Source organism: Salarias fasciatus, chromosome 13 (assembly GCF_902148845.1).
Source record: "Salarias fasciatus chromosome 13, fSalaFa1.1, whole genome shotgun sequence".
Lineage (NCBI taxonomy): Eukaryota > Metazoa > Chordata > Actinopteri > Blenniiformes > Blenniidae > Salarias > Salarias fasciatus.
This window is the reverse complement of record NC_043757.1, coordinates 9,517,515-9,539,252: the sequence shown is the minus strand read 5'-3', so window position 1 is coordinate 9,539,252 and position 21,738 is coordinate 9,517,515. Positions and strand designations below refer to the sequence as shown.

The following is a 21,738-nucleotide window of genomic DNA, read 5'->3' as shown; positions in this document are numbered from 1 at the left end:
AATATAGTGTTTTTATTGTCTCATGAAATTTTAGAGAATATGGTATTTGATGGTGACGTATTATTTCATATGATAAAATCAAATTGTAGATTTAATTTGTAATTTTAATAGCAGTTTAGAAACAGTTTCCAAGTAAGTGGTTTTGAAGAGTGTTGTGATTGTTTCCCCAGTTTATGTAAAATAATGAAATCTTCAGATTCTCTGCATGTCCACTTTGTTTTCTTTAAATCAAGTCCTTTATATTGGGCCTGACAGAGACCAGTAGGCGTAACGCTGGTCCTTTAAAAGCCCACCAAGTAGGCCATTTATCTCGTGTGTGTTGATCTTATTTCTGTTTGAATGGCTCTGTGTCAAGCACTTGTTCACTTTCACTGATCTGCCAAGCTCATAACGTTTTCCTCAACAGGTATAAGGGAAACTTGGAAGCCGCTGCGATGTGTTAAATATGTGGAAAACATCACGACTCTGACTCCCACCCCCACCCTACACCCCCACCTCATCTCACACGGCTCCCCGGCATTAAATCACTGTTTGTTCTGTGCGTGTCTGTCTGCACACAGGTCCGAATATTACCACCGCCCGCCCTCACGTCTGGGCAGCTGGTCGCCGCTCGGCTTCACCTGCTGCAATAGCTATTATTCCCTCTAACAGCACTTTCGGAGCGAGATTGCTCCCGCAAATGACTCCGAAGTGGTCTCTGGAGTAGCAAAACAACAGACGTGCTCGAATTGACCAGCACTTGGCAGACGGCCGGTGTTAATTTTCCAACCTGTCTCAGTAAAGTGTTTATGTTTGGGTCTTCCAGTCATTTTGACAAATCTTGCGACCACAGCTGGCACCACAGAGGTGGTTCAGTCATCTCAAGTAAATCACGGAGAAATATGTCGAGAAAACAACCTGGGAAAAACAAATTTGGTGATGATCGCTCAGCATCTCTGCAAAGTAATTTCATTCAAATAGAAATACAGCATAATCCAATTTCTGACATCTAATTCATCAATAATGGCGAAAAGTCGCTGGATATCTCACTTAAAAGTGTGTCATGAATTGCAAGAAGAACTTCAAGGCTGAACTCACAGTGTGTCCTTTTCATCTAAATCGGCCCTCGTGATTATTTCTTGATTTGATGCCAAATCCTGCAGGACGCCGTCGTTATCCCTTCAAAGTCATCAGTCATGCTGCTGTTAGTCACCGACCGGCAGCCTCTGATTCAGCAATTAGAGGAAACCAAGCTGAAAGTGTCACTTAGTGAAGGTGAGGAGAAAAATATCTGCAAACAATAATGATAAAATAACACAGAAAGGGAAATACTAATTATAAAATAATAACAAAAGAAAGGTTTGTGCAGTTTATTTGAAGTCCAATGTAGAGCTTTTCACTACTTTTGTCCCATGCACATGATGCATGATGCTGTGTCAGACTTTCTCAACTAATCCAGATTTTTCAGATTCAGTTCAGATTATGTTTAGTAATCTTGACTTGATTAAGCTTGGAGTATATAAAAAGATAAAGCCTTTTTTTCTCTTTGATTTCTCTATGATGAACATCTATGATTTCCATATTTTGTGCTGAATTTCAGGCACGCTTTCCTGGACATTCTTAACAGGAGAGGTGGCCTCGAGGTTAGAGAAGTCAGTTTGTAACCGGAAACTACTTGGTTTGAATCCCAGGGTCATCCTGAGCATGACCTTTAACCTCCAACTGCTCAGGGTGAGATCAAGAAAACCTCTTCCAAATCACAACACGTGGATCATAATACTGCTCATTACTAGATCATCTCCCCTAAACTGCTACATCTGAAAGAGATTGGCAAACGACGTGAAGCGACTCCATCCTTCAGACGGACGACTTCCTCCACCGTGATGCCAGCTGGTCACAGTCCGAGGAAGCACGCTTGCGTCTGTTACGTGTTCACAGAAATCTCAGTCCCTTTTTCCTCACCATTGCTCGTCTGTGTTGTGCACGTGTGTGTTGTGTCCGTGCGTGTGTGTGTGTTTGTGTGTGTGTGTGTCTGTGCGCGTCTCGTCCACCTCTGCTCCCTCCCCGACCCAGGCGGCTTGGCGTCTGTACTCCACCGACGGCGCTCGTCCCTACCTCAGAGCCACCTGGCAACACTACCAAAGCGCCCTCCCCCCACTCAGGCATGTATCCCCTCCACCAGCACCATCACCATCACCACCCCACCACCTCCCCCCCCTCCAAAAAAAAAAAAAAAAACACCCTCCCGCTGTGCATCCACACTACCCAAAGTACTAATCAAGGATTTCTTTTTATCCCCTTCTCACCACTTCGATGATGATTCCTCACCTCTTTTCTTTCTCTCACTGCGATCATTGTTCAAATTATCATTACTTGATTTATCCTGTCGACTCTGCACGTAGTGTGTCTGGCGTAGTTATGCTGCTGATGAGAACTCGGTTTCCATTGCTACCTGGAAGCCTCATTTGAAGGCGTTGCATACCTGCAGCCCCGCCAAGTAGGTAACAACTTACAGACTTACAGCCATGGCTGCCGCTGCCGCTCAGCACCTCCTGCTCATCTCCTCCTCTTCAACTGGTGTCTGTTTGTCTCCATCGGTGTCGCTCCAACAGCTGATGACTCATTTCTCTGAAGCATCGTAACCGTTTTTCCATAAATATTAACGTTTTATTTTTCCCCCCCGACTCAGAGATGTCTTTTTGCTTCGCATGCTTAACTCTTAACACCTACTTCACCCTCAGTTTTACACACACAGTTGATTCTGGGTAGAGTGGAGCTTTATGGATGGATTGGATGAATTCAAGCCTCTTCAGAAATGATTTATTACAAATAAATGAATTAAACAAACATGCACAAAGGCATCACAGTGTTGGAGAGAAGTCTCTATAGGCTTGTCTGGTTTTTTTTCTAATTAGATAAGTAGTTCTTTTGATCAGACACATTGTATTGTGCTGTTTATGTGAGCATGAGAATAATGTTCCTCTGCATAATCACATTTGTCCAGTTAGACGGCAGAATCATCTAACAACTCCAGAGATCTGATAATGGTTGGATTTCATATGAGAAAGAAAACTGTTTATTTTAAGAAGTATAACTTCTAATTAACCACAGATACTCCTATAAAAAAAGTCCAACGAATGCCGCAGTTACTTTGACTCACAGCAAGTAGTATTTTTTTTAATAAAAGCTATACTTCCTAATGTATTTCAAATTGTGTTAATTTTGTTGAAAAGAAAAAGAAAAAAAATAATGGTTAAGCACCAAAGAATGGCTTTCATTTGAGATTATCTTCACATTTGTAAGTGTAGTAATAATTCCAAATGAAATAGACCCTGGTCACTCTGGCTGCAACCAAGCTGCACATAAAAGTGGCTCAAATTTCGACTTTTTTTCCTCGTTTCCGCTTATTTTTATTGGTCTAAAGAGGATAAATCTGATTATTTAAGATCAGATATAGATCACTTCCTTATGTCCTCATTTGGATGCATAGCTGATGTTTATCAAACTGATTTCAGCCTGGAAAGTCGTGCTGCGTTTGATCTCACATCATTGAAGTGGTTGGGTCTAAAACTAGCTGCCACTAATTGCACAGCAGCTTCAAAACTGACGTGTAGCTTCCTTATGTCCTTCCTTAAGTCTGATCGCACATAAATTCTAATGTGAAGAACCATGCAGAAACAATAACATGTCAACAAGACATGAATTTAGTCTACAACAAAACTGAATTTAGCTTCACAACCTGCAGCTTGAACACTCATTACAACTTTGATAAAACTCACATCAGAACACAGAGGCTACTTGCTTTGAAACTAAATTTCTGTTCCTGTATCCTGCCAAACCTTATTTACTGCAGACATTGTAAATAACGCTGGTTCCAAGCAACTTTCTACAAGCAGAAAATGCCCGCAGTAGCCCTCCCCAAAACAAGGTGGACTTTTTGAATATTTTTTTTTCAATTTGTAGCAACAATTGAACAATAATAAACTCGTTTTGACTCCTCTCCGGTATTTGACACCGACGTGGTATGCTATTAGTTCAGGTTAGAATTGACCTCAAGCTCGCTGAAATTCCGCTTGGATCAAATGGAAACAAAACCCACATGGGTTTCAGGCAGTGTCAGATACGATTACTAGACTGTATCAGAGAGAATTCAGTTTTGGCCGGAGTGCGAGTTGACTGGTTCACCAACATTTGTTTCGTCCCACGTTTTTTGGAAAGCAAATGTTACACATACACGGAGCAGATTTAGATCCTTAAGGTTCTGTTTTGCACGTCTGTCTCTGGGCTGACTCCTGCCTCGCTGTGCATGGCCTTAGCTTGCATGCGCTTGGGAATAATTGGCCCTGTTGAGTTAAGATCCCTTTCCCTCGCGCTTCCTTTTTGGCTCGACGCCCTCCCATATCCATTAGCGGAAACGTCTGTATACGGCTATTTTAATCTGCTGGGATACTGACTTCTCTTCCTTTGTCTCTTCCTCTCTGTTCCACTAACCCATAAAGGAAAGAGCAGGGCGAGACCTCATACAGGTTTGTACAACTCACAGCTCATACCCTTCAACACACACTCACACTAAATATGACTAATGTAATGGGTTATTTCAGTTTCTTCTTCTTTTTTTTTTTTTGTTTTAATCTCATCTTGTTGCGTTGAGTTTGCAGGGGTTGTGTATTCCATCGTTTGGATCAGTATGTGTATGGCGGGCCTTCAATCAGTCAAACAAGATTTGGGGATCAGGAGAGGATTATTCTTTGCAGGATTTATGCAATAAGTGGTTGTTAAAAACACTAATCATTCCACTGAATCATTTTTTTTTCTATATTGTGAGTAACATAAAATGATAAAAAGCATCTGACAAGCATGAGAAATGTTATTCTTTCTAGTAACTATGGTTTTAAACTGCTGTTAATAACAGCAGCTTATGATGTGAAAAGCATCAGGAAACCCAGGATGCAACAGAAAGTAGCCGTACGTAGTGTGAGACCGAGTTGGAGACCAGCGTTTGGGCCTTGGTGGCGCAATGTGGTTCAAATTGAATCGTGGGTTTTTTAATGTGTTTACTGATGTTTAGGGGAGTGGCTGTGAAATCTCACTCTGAGTGTCACAAATGGGTGAAGGTTTACGGTTTACTGATTTTTTTATTAATCGATTTAGTCCATGAATTCCCCCTTTGCTTCTTTTCTTTAGAATGATTATTAACGATTATAATACCCACGTGTTCTGTGTATTTTTCAAATATTAATCAAGATAGTGCTACTGTCACTCAATTAAAGTAAACATTAATCTAAACTTTAGATGTGTTTGAAACTGCAGGACGAGCGGACACAAACGAAGTGGGTCATAGGCCAGTGCATCTCTAATAAAGTGGACAGGTGGAACCGGATACATTTCTCATTAGTGTGACTCTGGAAGTACAGCTGCTAATACATTCCCTCCTGCGCTGAGCTGCGGTTCATCCATTTGAATTCTGTGAACATGGAAATACAGGAAATAAAATTCCATAAGAGCTCTTACAAAGGTACACAGTGCTTCTTCTCGCTGGGCTCCTCTCATATCTTTATTTCTTGTTCCTGCTTCGGTTTTCTTACTTTTCTCTGATTCGTTCTACTTCTTGTTATTCTCAACGCACTTGACTCTCACACAGCGAAGGGGTGATGGGCGTTTTTTTTTTTTGTCCTCTCCGTGTGTGTGTGTGTGTGTGTGTGTGTGTGTGTGTGTGTGTGTGTGTGTGTGCGTGCTTATGCATGCACACAGGCCTTTTAAGACGGGAGTCTGTACCATGTCTGTACCATGACGCACATTTTCCATTGGGATGGTATTTATATAACTCATCAAACACGAGACTCGGGGAGACAGACCCGAGTGGAGAAACGGGGAGGAGGGCAGATAGGGGGATTTCAGAACGGAGAAAAAGACACAGGGAGAGATTTGTGACTTTAATTATGCTAGTATAGTTTTTTACAGCGCTCCAGTTCTTTTGGTAACATTTGGGGGCCTCATGTTGAGCCACAAGCTTCATAGTCATTTAAACTTAAACCCGCCACACACATACTTATATAATAAAAAAAAAAGAAAGAAAAGAAGCGGTGTTGACACAAACACAAACAAATGTCTGTCATCCTTTAACAAAATAGCGTTTAATTAGTCTTTGTTGCTTACACAACAACATTCGTCCCACTGAAATCCCTCTGTATAATTAAAGGCTGTGTTTAATTGTGTTTTCCTTTCTTAGAAACTTTAGTCGCAGCCAAGTCCAATTTATACTTGTTAAACCATAATTATGCAGGACTTTTATGACGCCCCTTTTCTTTTCTGGATGTTTCCCCCCACCAAGCAAAACACATAGCGGTGCCAGTTATTAGCGGTTTTACAGACTGTCGACTCTCCGCTCGGGGCTGCGGGGCGGCGGTAGGTGCCGTGGTAAACAGATGGTGGTTTTCGTTTAAGCAGACTTGTAAACACCAGCAGCAGTAAACATTCGGCGCACCACAAAGTGCTGCAGCGGACACCATGCTGAGGGCCGGCTACTGGCAGCAGAGAGCAACGCGGAGTAACGGCTCGCGGAGCTTTAATTCTCACTTTACGCGTACAGACAGGTGTGCCTGTTTGTGTGTATATTAAGTACCTGCATGTACAGAGAAATGTAATGTAACTGATCGAGTAGGCAGATTATGTCACTTTCCCTTCGTCCAGCCTGGATGTTTTCTCTCTGGAGGGTATCTTCAAAGCTCCGGCTGACTTTCCTGCTTCCTCATGGGAAAATCAGACAAGGTTTATTGCAGAACTTACATGTGCTCGTGTCAGTAAAAGTGTTTCTTTGCTCCACAGCGCAGCTCAAGAAGCAGCATTCACTTAATACTGAGCAACCTGAACTCTCAGCGAAGCTGAAGGAAATGTCATTTGAGTAAATATCAGTGGAAATTCAATTATTTAAAAAATAAATCACAAAATTAATATCTGGTAGTGTTGACTCTGATAAGGTGCAGATTTCCTCTAAATGTCAACCAGCCGCAACCTAAAAACTAACGCTTTATTTGACTATAGAAGCCGTACACCATTATTATCTATTAATTTGATTCAGGGCAGAGTTCGCTTTTTCATGGTGCGCAAATGGTATGTGAGCGCAAAAGTAATGAAAAACTCATTGTTTTCACTATTGTTTTTTTTTTTATACACATACTGACAAACTGGGGAAACTTGACTGACACATGAGTGACGTGCTTTTGGAGCTTTCCCTTCTTTTCCCACGTGTCCCTTGACCTTTCTCTAAATGTTTGTTGTGCATCAGTACTTACTACAGATGACCCTCCTGAACTCCTCTGTGAATCTCCTTCTTCCTGTAACAGATTCTTCTCCATCCCCTCCTCACCCTTCTCTCCCTCCTTTGCTCTAGTAAGGGTCTAAGTAATGGGAGACTCTTCAGAAGGTATTCTCGGAAGTATAGGAGGTACCTGCAGCGCGCTACCCAGCATCCTCTCTGCCCCGCCCCTTAGCCCAGAAACCTGTGGGAATGACTGACTAATAGCATGGAGGACAACAAAGACAGCCAGCTCTTCATCGGAGACGAATTCTGCTGCCTGCTGCCTGTCGAATGCAAACAAACCCTGCTAGAAATTAAAGGGGAATTCCACCTAATCTACTTTAATAAACTCAATGCTTATCTAAAGAAAATGTTCTCCTGTCAACAAACTGCATGAATAATAGTTTTAAATAAGTCAAATAGCCAGAAAACATGTAATGATGTTGATCAAAATCTTTCAAAAGGTATAAACAAAAATATTAACAAATTATAGAATATGCTCTAATTCCTCACTGAAATGTAGTATCACAGAGTTTAAATTCCCCTTTATTTTTAATCTTTTTTTAATCCTGACATATCTTTAATTCCACCTAAATGTCCTTGTCCAGCCACATGAATGTCTTGCATTATCATCGTGTTACTGTATATGTGAACAAAGGCTCTTGCAAAAACTCAGTATACACTTTTACTGAAGGTTTCTGAAAACAAACATTGCATGTTTTATAAGATTGAATAAGGTGAAAGCAAGTTACTTATATTTAAAAAAAAAAAAAAAAAAAAAGGAATCAGAATGGGCAATTCATGGGGCTGGAATATTTACCTTAAAAGATCCCTTAACAACATGTGAAGGTGTATTATCTTCTCTTATCTTTTCCTTTTGCAAGTGCATGCATCCTGCATTATATTTGCACTTCTCTTCTCAGTCCTTTTTAATCATCAGAGGTGATTCATAGTGGTCTTATATGTTTTGTACATTAATAAATGAAGAATCTGGGATTTACTTGGTTGTAGTTAGAAAACAGACTATACACTTGATTGCTGTTCAGTATCGAACCTTTATCTGCTGACAGTGTCTTTGCCCTGTACAGCATATGAAACTTTTTTTATTCTCCTTTTAGTATAAATTAATGGATATTTTTCACAGGTTTGTGGAAGCAAAAGTAAAACACCAAAACGGCACTCAGAGAAAGCATAGCTGCCCCCTCCCCAGATTGTATTTTTACACTGAGATAGCAGCAACATATTGTTGATTTTGTATCTAGAATATAAGCGTGTTTTGGGGCTAAGTTCATTAACATATAACTGTCCAGCCTATTCAGTTTTCAGATCATATTGAAATGTACAGTTCTCCTCTGGATCCTGAATGTGATCTGGATCATAACCCTGAACTTTTTCACTCCTTCCTGAACATATTAGCTGTTAGTCTGCCACATCTTATCAACACATGCCTCTCGGCGGAGGTGAATGAAAGATACTGTCGGTCACTTGGATGTCAATCTGTGGCATAGCAGCTCTGCATCTTTCAGTCTCTCTTTCTCTTTCTCTTCTCTGGTCTCCTGCATTGCATGCTTCTTTGCGCGCCTCCGTGCTTTACGACGGCTGTAACTATTATTGAATCAGGTCGTTCTGCATCTCCAGTAACCCACTTTTATTTCTGTTTATCCTGCCTTTTTTTTAATAACAAAATTATGAGCATTTTTATTCAAATGATTAAAATTTGGAGGCAATACAAAGACATGATATAATGTATTGATTGTAATTTAAATATTTTAAGAGTAGATCAAAATAGGTGCTACTGTTTAATTCTATACATAATGACTTTTTTGTTTTCCTTGTTTTATTAAATCTCTTATTAACCATAGTCGTCTACCATGACTTCTACTACTACAAGTGATTAAGTAGATGTTGAAGAAGATTTGCATGTCGATAAAAACACATGAGCAGTGTTCAGATCCCAGTAATGGCGTCATGTGTTGAGTGCAGACTGAGAGTGAGCGTGGCGGTAACGGAGTGGTGTTACTGTGGCCGGATGGGTCGAGGATTGCTGAAAGCTTGACTGAGCTCCTTCCTGGTGGCTTGGCAGGCGGTCCGGCTCTGCGCCGGTGTTTCGGGCATGTCAGCTGGATGAGTAGTGTTTGGTCTGAAGGAAAAGACAGAACTTTGCCCTGTGTCTGCGATCTGAACTCTTCTCCCTCTCCAACAGGAAATAGGTGTTGACAGCATCTTTTTTTTTCTTTTTTTGTCTCTCTGCCTGTGTCTGTCTATGAACCCCAACCTCTGTCAAACACTCTCTTTCTCCGTCGCCTTCATCTTTTAACACGCTCCCCCTCACCGTGTCCCTGTCCGTCTATCTCTGATCATCGCTCCTGCCCCCCGCCCTGCCACCCCACCCCACCCCACCCCATCCCGAACGTCTTTGTTCTCTTGTCTGTCCTCTTCCTCCCTTTCCCTCGCCACCTCAGTCAGAAGCTGAGTTTTAAGGAGCGGGTCCGGATGGCGAGCCCCCGCGGCCAGAGCATGAAGAGCCGGCAGACCTCCGTGAACGAGCGCCAGCGCTGCTCCCCGGGGAACGAGGTGGTGGGCAGCGCCGAGCTGATGGGCGGCAGCCCCGCCAAGGTGCAGAAGAGCTGGAGCTTCAACGACCGGACGCGCTTCAGGCCGTCGCTGAGGCTGAAGAGCCAGTCTCGCACGGCTGTCCCGGACGGTGAGCCTGCAGCTTCACTCCCACCCAGCATCGTGTGACCCTCTTCACCACCTTGAAACAGCAGACACCGTGTAAAAACAAGTTCTAAAGGAAACATAACTCCCTTGGAGGGAGGTAAAATCAACTGTTTTTGAATACCTCAGCATACCTCGGTCTTTCTTCAACTTTATTGTGGGATTAGAAACATGCTTTGGATCACTGTCATTCCTTCCAAGCCTCTTTTTAGTTTAGTTTAGCTTCATGACGCAATGATCTCAAACTTTCTATTAAAATGGATTTAGTAGAGCCATTCTTCTGTTTTCCACTGCCAAGGTGTTCCTTCCGTCGAATCCTCCGCCATTGTTTCCCTCTCCTCTGTGAAAGATGCCAAAGAGTTGAGTTTTAACTCTCTCCACAGCACATCTTAGTAAAGCCTCTCTACCCAGATGTTTCCCTTCATACTGCAGATGTTGGCTTGGTGATGAAGATGCAGGTTTCCTTTGAGGACTCGTTCCTCTACATGTTGTCAGCTCAACCTTTCTTCCACTTCTCTGGAATCACATCAGGCTTTCGCTTCGACTTTCTCTAAAATCAGACAGTCAGCTTCATGTTTTATTCCCACAAAAGTTTTCTCCTTCCCACTTTGCCAGTGTTTTGGCTCGGCGTTTGGTTCCCCGGGGAGAAGCTCTGAGGAGTTTGTAGTTGTTGAGTGTTACCACAGACCATCTTTTAATATTGATGAGTGCGATTGTTAGATAGTGTGGAATAAGAGAAGAGGTTTTACTGAGGCAGCTTCACTCAGATCAAGCCTCAGCCTCACCTGGTGATACCAGCAGAACATGTCAAGGCAAGGCCATCTGTTCTCTCCCAAACCCAGCTTCTGATTATATCAAGAGCAAACTGCTACAAATTCATCTATGTTACGCTTAAATGACAGAAAAAAAAGGTGTTCATTTGTTCCGTGTGTATGTCTGAACAGGCAAATGATTAGGACACCGGTATGGAAAAACCAATAATGTCAAAATGGTCAATAACGAAATAACTGACAGTTATGAAATAATTCTGCCCATCCTGATTATAATAAAACCAGAGACATAATAACTTGCCAATAATGTAACTAAATAGTGAGAAAGAGATTGATATATTGTTACGTTATTGACTACAGTTGTTCGATTGTGAAAGGCTTTTATGAATGAAGCTTCAGTCATTAAATGTCATGAAGATAATGGATCAATATAGTTATATTACATCATAGGCTTTCATACTTAAAAAAATGTTAAAGTGAATACATTACTGGCCATTATTGCATTATTCTTTTTGTTTTTTGTTTTTTTTTTTTACAAAGTGTTAGTTTAAGCTAAAATGAAGCCAATTATCCTGAAGGATCTTTAATGTGATCATGATGATGAAATCACTGCCTAAATCCATATCTTTTCCTTGGTTCTTTGTAATTTATGCAGAATTTTTTTTTTCTCGTTTTTGTGAGAATCACGACTATAAAGTGTGTAAGACATTGATATATGTGTAGCATCAATGTTTTTCATCACATAATTCTCCACAAATAGATCAAGTTGCTGAATTGCTTTAAGAACTCCTGCACTGGTTTGAATTGATTTAATAGCATTTTTTTAAAATCCAGTTTTGATCATTATTCCCTCTCTTTCCATCCCTTCAACATTTCTCTTTTTCCTATTCCTCTTTCTGTCCATATCCCCCACTCTCGCAGCTATTGGCAGCAGTGAGGATATATGCCCTCTTCTCTCTCACCTTTCAGAGCTGAGCTGGCAGCTTTCAGCCTGTTCCTAAAGATCTGATCCAAGCAGGACATAAATTTTCACCTCCTTAAAGCCAAAATAGTATCAGTTCGAACCGTTCGTGGAGCCTCCTGCCCAGGCCGGCGCTGTGGAGCATATTTTATGAGTTTTTAAGACTGGAAACGATTTTCCACGGGTCTGCGTTTATTGATGAAACAACATTCTGTCTCTTGCAGTGGACACGGGCATGACCACCGAGGATTCCTTCGATGAGCGAGGCTGCCATTGCGACGTTACGGTGGAGGACCTGTCAGCTGCGCTCAAGGCCGTCATCAGAGCCGTCCGGTGAGTCCTGCTGCCGCCGCAGAACCAACGCTCTCTTCCCAACCATCTTTAGATCTTCAGAGTTCATAAATTAGTGAATACGTTAACAAATACATCAGTTAAGTAAGTCTTCAGACACCTGGTGAAAGTCAAGTAAACTTTTTGTCTGGATTAAAAAAAAGTTGAATTTTTTTGTTATATTCCCTTACTAAAAAGTGAGACACAGGCAAAATCATTTTTAATTGGCAATATAAAGTTTTACTACACTACCCAAATGTCCAGAAACACAAAAGAATACAAAATGATCATAAGCATCTGGGGGATGATGGAATGGAGAGGCTGTGCCTGCAAATGGAAAATATGAATTCCAAAAAGCTACAACAACAACAATACCTCACCGATCTGTTCTTTTTAACTGCAATAAACCAAGACCTTTAATTCTCAGATCTTTAAAAATAGCTTGTACGTTCACAGGGGTACTAAGTAACCAATAAAGCTAATACATTTAACAGAAAAGAGCGATGGAGTGGAAATTGTGAAGAGTACCAGAAATGTACCTCGTCCAGAGCCCTCCCACTGCAAACCTTTCACTTTCAACACAAGATCAGACATAGTGCAGATATGTATGATCAAAGCAAAGATAAAAACCTCAATAAACGTTCTCCTCCGTATTAGAATGTTGAGTTATGTGATTTACTTTGGACTGTTTTTGACTTTCTATGGGTTTCATATAACGTTGGAGTTAAGTAAAAATCTTAAATCTGCATCTTTTTTAAAATCATTTTGGTTTATTTGATTTTCTGTGAACACTCTCTTACTAATCCCTTCACTGGTAATGCCTTCAAAGCACTTCTGCTCTTCTGTGTCATAATTTCGATGTATTTTGTTGCTCGGTGGGATAACTGAAGATGATCTTTTTTCATTACACAATTATCCTCCCTCCTGGACTTTTTTTTCCCCCCTATGTGTATTGATTTTGAAGCGCCCGTGACAGGTCACTGAAGTATAGCACTCAATGTGACGAAGCTGCTGCCATTCTTTAGTGATCGAGCCGTTATGGATCATGCAGGTTGCACGGCCTTTTGTGTCGCGTAATCTTCTTGCTGTTAAGCTGTGGAAATCCAGTCTCGTCCTCCGCTCATTGATCGGCTGTCCACTTTTCCTTCCTGACTGCATTTGATCCATATTTATGGATCGAAAAGATCATGAATGATTCATTGCGCTGGACTTGAAAGAGTAAATGATCCCCCGTATGAAAACGCTGCCACTCGACAGATAGATGTTTGTCCATAATTGTTCTTTTTCACCATAAATAATTGCCGGTGCAGTAAATCGCCTCGAGGGAACAAACTAAATACACACTTATACAAACTCTGAATAATAAAAAGACAGTAGCGTTGTGGTTTTCGGCGCCATTTGAATGTTTTTCTTCCACTGTTTGTTTGTTTTTGTTGCATCTTTCGGTCTTTCTCTATATGCCCCGCTGCTGTGTTGGAAGGCTTCGCCTGGGGCGGCTTCGGGGCGGTTGTGTTTGGTGTGTGCGTGAATGAGTGCGTGCGGGTGCGTTTCAGCAGACCTCGGCCTCTTACCCTGGCACCAGCACCCTGTGAGCAAGTGTTTATCCAACTGGCGCCGAGTGATTCTCTCACTCCACCGCTTCTTTCCACACTCTCCAAATTTTTCATTGTTAAAAAAAAAAAGGTGTTGTTTGAACCCTCAATAAAGTAGGATTTCCATTAAAGAAAAATGCTTTGGTGAGAGAATTCTCTTCTGGTTCAACTATGACGTCATTGTAACAATTTTCTAGAATTTATTAAAAATCCAGATGTTGCTCTCTTAATTTTTCACAATATAAAATCGACCATGAGCATGCAGGGTATAAAATACAAATCATCAGAGAGGGCATAAAACTTTCATTGGAAATCCTACCAATCTGACTTGAGGCTACAAAATAACATTACATCTAATTAAGACAAAGAAACTAGTCATTAGTGTCACAGCAGTTTTTCTCACACATTAAAAAAAGATGTGCAAATGCAAGATGAAAGTCTGAGCCAAGGTTACCGTTGTGAGTTTCTTCTCTAATCATTCCTAGCTGATAAGCTTACTTATTGCTAACTCTGATATTTTTGTTCTTTTACAATACTGTCTTCATTTATTTTATCCATCTATTGCCGAAAGGGCAGCTCATCAGCTGGAATATTGAAGGAAAATTGAAATTATTTGAAATAATGCCTAAATTGTTGGACAGTTTTGTCCCTTAGACATACCTAAATAAGCTTCAAAACATGTGGGATTGTTTATAGAAATGGCAGATATTAATATAATAATGATAGTGATGATGTTTATTTGTTTGGCAGTTTTCATAAAAGTATGCAGTTATTGAGTAGAATAAATCTATGAATCCATCCTTCTTCTACCGCACTTCATCTGGCTCAGGGTTGAATCCTGAGGCCGATTCCGTCTGATGGTGCGAAGCCGCAGACCTCCAGTCCGTCACGGGACGGAAACAGAGAAACAGGCCGTCACAAACTGTTACATTCACAGCTACAGGCTAATTTAGAGACATCAATCAACCACAATGTTTTTGAATTGTTTGAGGAAACCAGAGTCCCAGTGGCGCCCAGGTAAAACATGCAATATCTCCAAAACAGCCGGTCTAATGAACAGAATGAAATGATTCAGTCTCAATCCAGCTCAGTAAGACTTTTGTCTGAAAAATTAAAAAAAAGAAATGTACGTATTCTCAGGGAGACCTGGACATTGTTCAGCCTGAGGTGCTTTGGCTGTTCCCTAACTGACCTGTGAAAGTCCTTGAGAAAGCATGAATCAAATAAATATTAAAGCACGTCTTCATTTTCCCGGGAATGTAGTCCATTCTTCTGACTGTTTCCCAGTACCGTGCTCATTTAATCACCATTATCAGACACAACATGCAAATAAAACATGAAATATTGGCTGACCCTGAGAAGGAGATGCAACTTAATCACAACCATGCAACCTGCTGCCTTTTTATTTTAATGTATTCATGTGGTGCAGAACCTAGTAGAATTTATTATAGCTTGGTTCTCCACAGTAGTCCCAGTTTATTAATTGCCCTGATGTAAAGTATATGTTTCTGTAGATTGAACTCGTACTCGTACTAGTGCTTTTTTAACCCACCCCCTCAAGTACCTTTTGTTTTAATCCAATTTTCAATATATCGTTTCATGAGAAAAAAATCACTCACTGATTTTTGTTCCTAGAAACCTTTCCAGTTTGGAACCTTGATAATGATTCTTTTTGAAAACATCGAGCTTTTGTGCTCAAGTCAAGGTTATTAAACCTTTCAATCACCTCTACAGGACACACACACACACACACACACACACACACACGACTTGAGTCCCGGCCGGGCTGCCCACACAGCAGGTCGCCTCCACGGGCAGGCAGAGCCTCGGGCTTTCCCAGGGTGTCGGGTTGAGGGCTGGACACCCCCTCCACTGTCAGGACTGTTATTACAGTGGGTCGTCTGTCACTGCCGCTTCCATTTGGACAGTGAGAAAAACAGACAGCTGGAAAGAAGCGGGAGCCACCGGGGAATCTAAATGGATGGAGAACATGGATCTCCTTACCTGTATCAATATTATTCACTCAGCGGCGGCTCTGTTTGCCAAATAGCAGGAGACAGAAAATTGCACTCAAGTTTCCTGCTCATTCACTCTGATTGTTATGGATTTGAGAAGATAACTAGGAAACCCTGGTTTCCCAGCAGTCGCTCTTTGAGTACAGCAAGGCATTTTATGCTGTCTTCATTACACTCCAAGAAATTTGAAAGAAAGTTCAACAAGTGAAATTCAAAGCGGAGCTTCCTCTGGTTTCTCAAGGAAACTGCTACCATCTACTGGCTGACGGCCATAATCACTCCTGTACAGCTTGCTCCTGTGTTCAGACATCCTTCATGTCCATTTCTTGCGACTACTTCAGTGTTTAGTCGCATTTCACGTTGCATAAATGGTGTATAATTGTATTTTCCAAAGAGAAGGACACTGAGCGTTTGCTTGATATTAATAATCGCGTGTCTGTGTTCTGCCTGTAGGATCATGAAGTTCCACGTTGCGAAGAAGAAGTTCAAGGAGACGTTGCGGCCGTACGACGTGAAGGACGTGATTGAGCAGTACTCCGCAGGACACCTAGACATGCTCTGCCGCATTAAGAGCCTTCAGACCAGGTCAAACCCAGCACACAGTCTGTTCGAAACTTCTAAACCTACTTTAAAAATATTAAATTTTCTGGTAAAGCAACTATATTTTTTCTATTTTGGTGCCGGTTTATGTGACGTACGTATGTTCACATGAGCCGTAGATGTTGAATCAGCTGTTGCTCATAGTTTGATCAGTCATTCATACGTTCTCCTTTCAGCTTCGACTCAAGCCTTAAAGTCTTTCTCATGCGGAGTGTGTGTGTACCTGTGTGTATCTGTGTGTACCATGTGTTCCCTCTCTCTCCCAGACTAGACACTGTAGTGGGTCCCCCTCCAAGGCCTTTCAGCAATCGTGTCAAGACCTTTTCCGCTCCCTCTCTGCATTTATATTACAGCCAGGCCCGGAGGAAGCACTCTGCACCGGGGTTAGACCTGCCTACCCCGCCCTGACTCCCCTGTCATCCGCCTCCCCACTAACTTTAGCGAAGCCAACATACTTGGGTCAAGCAGCTTTCATAGACACCTGAGATGCACTACAAAAAAACAGCAATCACCTCCAAACTGAAGCTGAATTTTGTCCGTGCAAAAATCATGGGCTTTATGTAAAACACAACATGTGCTATTAGAAATAATGATTCACACAAATAGAAGGAAAAGAAGAAAATGTGTTGACCCAGGTATGTTTCTAGTTAATTCTTTAATGAATAGTCCATGTCGAGGTCACTGCGGAGCTCAAATATCAGAGGAAACAATAATTAACTTTAAAATCCAAATGTAATTTGATGCATGTACATTGTATGAAATGTAGGGTCTCAAAGTCCATCCTTTTTTTTCAAATAACCTGGACTTGTGCGATATGAGCAGTGATCAGAATTTGAGCATCTTGAAGACCTCGGTGTGTTGGAGTTTGTTGATGTCTGCAGGCAAAAACAAGAGCGACTCGGAGGTCTTTCAGATGACAGGCTGTAACATATAAAAACAGATTTATGTTCATTCATTTATAGATTAAAAAAAAACATTTTAATGATTTTTAATGACCTGACTGCACCGTTCTGTCTGCATTATTTTTGTAATATATATACTTTCTATGATATATCACTGTAAATAATTAAAGTTGGATTTAGCCTACTTGCATAATTCAGTCTATATTAACACACAAGTATTTATTTAAGGCAAAAGTTGCGGTTCACCAGAGGGCACAGCATCACACTTTCATTTACCTACAGTAACACTCTTGGTATTGACTGCCATCTGGTGGTCATGCAGTTCTGTCAGTGACAATCTTGGAGAATATATTGGTGTGAATCTTTTGGTGTGTGTGTGCGTGTGTGTGCTGTGAAACTGCAGATACACACAGAGTAGGTGAGTGCAGTGACGCACTTTTCCTGCAACGTGTTAGGTTTGCCTCAAGGTTGATATTGCATACATGATAAAAAACAGCAGAAATACGATCAAGTGAGTCTGAAATATTCATATTCTACTGGTTTAAATTATTCAAGTGCTGCAAACATCGCCTCTTTTCCTCTCTGTGTGTATCTATCTGGTGTGGGTATTTGTTAACAAGGGATAGGTGGGGTTTGTCTTGTTTTTTTTTTTTCTTTTTCTTTTGCATCAGTGCTTCAAGCTGAAGTGAGTGAGTGTGTGTGTGTGTGTGTGTGTGTCTGTGTGAGTGTGAGGGATGGATCTGACCCGTCTTTCTCCTTTCTCCAGACTGGCCAGTGCAGCGGGCTCTGGTCCCAGCCTAAGTAACCGATCCAGGAACATGTCCACTCCTGCGCTGCACTATTATTACACCAACAACAGGAAGAAGCTCTCTGATTCAGGGTTACTTTTACTTCACTTAACGTTTCGTTTTAGAGTAACATAGCATTTGCTCCGTCGCCTCTATGGAGGCTATGAGAGATCCTGCAATCCTTCAAAAGTGTGCAAACAAATGAAAACTATGTGCATTTTTTTATTAACTTTCCCAGAGAACCAGGTGGTTGGAGTTTACAGAACAACTGAGTTGTAGATAATTTTTTGACAGTGTAGTGAGATCCAAATCCTACTTAGTCGTGAAAACATGACTACTTTGATATGTTAAACTCCACCCACGTGGTAAAGTGTCGATTAACATACCGTGTCTGCCACATACAGGTGTATGGTAATATGTGGAAACACGATTGCTACAAGCACAGAAACATATGTGCCCGTCACCACATGACGTCTCAGTGGTAGTTTGCCTCATCAGAGGGGAAATGTGGTGTGTGAATGTTGAAAACCTGCGTGCACTTTTGGCCGTTTGAAAGAGTTTTCCGATGGATTAAACGCAGCATGATGTCTGAGAAAACAGTGCAATCCAATTTCCGAAAGAGGCTGGGACAATGTGTAAAAGCAAATTTAAACAGGATGCAGTAAACTCAATATTTAGTCTAATTTGATATTTTAAATGTAAGATATTGCCTTCAGAAAAAAAAAAAGCTGAACACAGGCAGCAGATTGAGATTTTTTGTTTTGAACTCCTTATTTGTGTCCAGTTTTCCGTAGAATTAAATAAGTTTTTTTACATTTTAAAAGTTTGCGCCCTGGTTTTATTTACATTTTAAACATTGCGCCATCCTTTTGGTTGTATTTACAAGTCAGAGTATTGAAATTTAAGTGAGCTAATTTTCCACTTTTAGTGCCTCAAACACTTTATTGAATCAATACTCTGATTTTTTTTCCCAAAGTCTTGATAGATCTTTTGTGAATTTGAAGCAGCCCCAGTATTAAGTGTCTGACCTGGCTTTCCATCGTTGTAAATGAGAATAAAATCTAGTCTACGTGACTTTGCGAATGAAAACTGAAAACATTTTAAAAAAAAATGTAAAGCCATGCATGTGTTCGATGAAACCTAAATGTTCCTCAAGAGCAAGGACGGTTGTGCAGGTTGTCCTGTTACAATCCTGATTTTGACAATTTCTATTTTACTTTATAGTTACGTGTGGGAAAACCGATCTTCTCTGAGCTTGTTGGGTTTGTGTATGAAATGTTTAACACTTACAGATTTTGAATTGCAACCAGCTAGAAATGTATGGTTCCTTTATTCCTGATCAGTGTTTTTGGTGACACAGGGTTTTGTGTAACAGTAAAACACTCTAACCACACGTGATATGTTTTACTAACTCTAACCTTAACATCCTGCTGTTGCTTTAGGTTTTTGTTGCCTGTCAGTGTGAAATAAAACACCTGTACTTACTTACATTACATGGGCTTTTTCCCATATAATAACAGCGGTATGTGTTTATGTATGCATGTATTAGGGTGGATCAGATTCTGGGAAAAGGCCAAATTCCTGTGGATAAGAAACCGAGGGATAAACTTCACCCTGATGGAGAATCCATGGAGGGCATGAGCATGCTGGGACGTGTGTGTAAGGTGGAGCGCCAGGTGAGTTAGGAACCGAAACCAAAGGAAAGTGATAACAGCACAGTTGTGTTAATAAAAATCATTACAAAAAAACATAACTATATATCACCAACTTTTATCTGGAGATCAACTCACCATTTATTGTAACTGATCAGTTTCACCTGCAGAAATAAGATGTGATGATCGCAGTTGTGCAGTTTTAAGAAAGAAGGTTGATTTAGCCTCCTGACTAATCTGGAATTACTTTACCCAGTGTTGAGTTTAAACACAAAAGCATCGTGTTTAAGTTCTTTTGCCGATGATGAAAGTGAAGCCCTTTTACCCTGACCTTGCTGATCAGCCCCTCTTTTCATCTAATCCTGCTCTCACTCTCTCCATCTTTCCTCTCTCACCCAGGTCACGTCTATTGAGTCAAAATTGGACTCTTTGCTGGATGTGTACCGCCAGGTCCTACAGAAAGGCTCGTCAGCGCTCACCCTCTCCTCCCTGCCTCTGTTTGAGCTGGAGAACCACCAGCACCGCGGCTCGGACTACTCATCTTCCATCCTCGGCAGAGATCTCCCCTCCCCCCAGGGAGGGGACCCTGTCGGCAGGGCAGGAGACGGTGGCGGCATGCACCGTTCCCACGGCGCCAACCCGAGGGGCCTCCGCCTGATCCTGGCACCTGCAGATGATGACGGTCCTCCAGACTCGGCGCCTCCTTCCTACCCGCCCTCTACAGCCTCGCTCTCCCCCTCCCCCCTCCTGCCGCCTGACAGCCCCTATCCAACTCTGGTCACCCCCAACGGTACCTCCAAGAGAGCACACTTCCCTGACCTGCCACCCCCGCCTCCTTCGACGGGGAGTTTTACTCTTCAGCTTCCCCCGATGGTGCACCCCTCCCACCTCCGATGCCCTGCTGATCCCATCCCAGATGAACTTGTGGGAGAGGAGGGGAACCTGGGCCCCTCTGTTGTTGTGGGATGTGGCCTGGAAGACGAGCGGGAGGGGGACAGCGAGGCCTGCTCTGTCCAGGAGAGAGCGCCGCTGCGGGGGGCGCCTGGCTTGAAATCCGAGGGGGTCTGGAGGAGGCACATGAGCCTGGAGGTCAACCCTTTGCTGCTCCTGTCATCCAGTCCAGAAGGGATGCCCTCGGACTGGGACGGCAGCCTCGGGAAGTCCCTGTCCGTGCACAGTCTCAGCCAGCCGCCGGCCAGCTCGGCCCCGGGTCTCTCCTCTGCACTCAGCAACAGCAGCAGCAGCAACAGTAGCAAACCTGGCAACGCGCACGGCGACCTCAGCAACTGGGATGGAAGAGAACTGTTCATAAGTGATTGCAAACTCGAGCCAGAAGAAGAACATTTCAATTTTTTGTCCCAGGAACCTGGAAGTAGTCCCTCGGACCTTTTACAGACTGTGGAGGAGGCTGTGTCACATCAGATGGGAAACCCGGACTTCCTCAATCAGTCCTCACACATACAGCTGGCATAACCGCACACACACACACACACACACACACACACACACACACACACACACACACACACACACACACACACACACACATCAGTGTGGGTAAAACCTCTTTTTAAGGTATTTTTACAGGACACTACACAAATTGTGCTGCAAATTGTATCAATACATACTTTGTACTATATGTACATACCCTGCTTTCATCTTTTGTCTAACGTGATCGTGTCCAGTTGCATACACATATTTTGATACTATGGAGTATTGAAATCACTATAGCCTATACAAAACAGAATGTATAAATATGTATGCAAGTAGCCATACTCATGGGAGACAAAATATACAAGCAAAGCTTAAGGGAAAGATATTCGCTTGAAGAAGTGTCATTTTGTTGGCTTGACACACAATGGCTGACATCTTTCATACTCATGATCATTGTTTGCAAGAGAGTATGAAAACTTTAGCTGTATATGAAGAACAAGAAAGGAATGCTGATTTGAGCCTGCTGTTTGTCTCATAATAAGTAGGCATGACCGTGTAGACGCATCGCTGATCTTTTGATTCGTTGCCAGAAAAGCTTTGTGTCGTGTCAAATTTCTTGGGGAATAGCTGGCAGCAATTCCGCTACACTCAAAAAAGTTAAAGAAGTGGGGCTGTAACGTTTTCCTGTAAAGAAAAAAAA

At 41.9% G+C, this 21,738-nt stretch overlaps 1 protein-coding gene across 1 annotated transcript in view; it reads left to right on the top strand.

Annotated features, from left to right (window-relative positions):
- kcnq5a (potassium voltage-gated channel, KQT-like subfamily, member 5a) overlaps nucleotides 1–21,738 on the top strand; it is a 109,233-nt gene extending 87,495 nt beyond the window's left edge. The window contains exons 8-17 of the mRNA XM_030107193.1: nucleotides 2,382–2,476; nucleotides 4,479–4,505; nucleotides 9,739–9,980; nucleotides 11,950–12,058; nucleotides 16,116–16,247; nucleotides 16,529–16,645; nucleotides 17,931–18,044; nucleotides 19,502–19,628; nucleotides 20,004–21,078; nucleotides 21,131–21,738. Coding sequence (XP_029963053.1) covers nucleotides 2,382–2,476; nucleotides 4,479–4,505; nucleotides 9,739–9,980; nucleotides 11,950–12,058; nucleotides 16,116–16,247; nucleotides 16,529–16,645; nucleotides 17,931–18,044; nucleotides 19,502–19,628; nucleotides 20,004–21,077 — 2,037 coding nt within the window. The 3' untranslated portion in view covers nucleotide 21,078; nucleotides 21,131–21,738. The remainder of the gene's footprint in view (nucleotides 1–2,381; nucleotides 2,477–4,478; nucleotides 4,506–9,738; nucleotides 9,981–11,949; nucleotides 12,059–16,115; nucleotides 16,248–16,528; nucleotides 16,646–17,930; nucleotides 18,045–19,501; nucleotides 19,629–20,003; nucleotides 21,079–21,130) is intronic.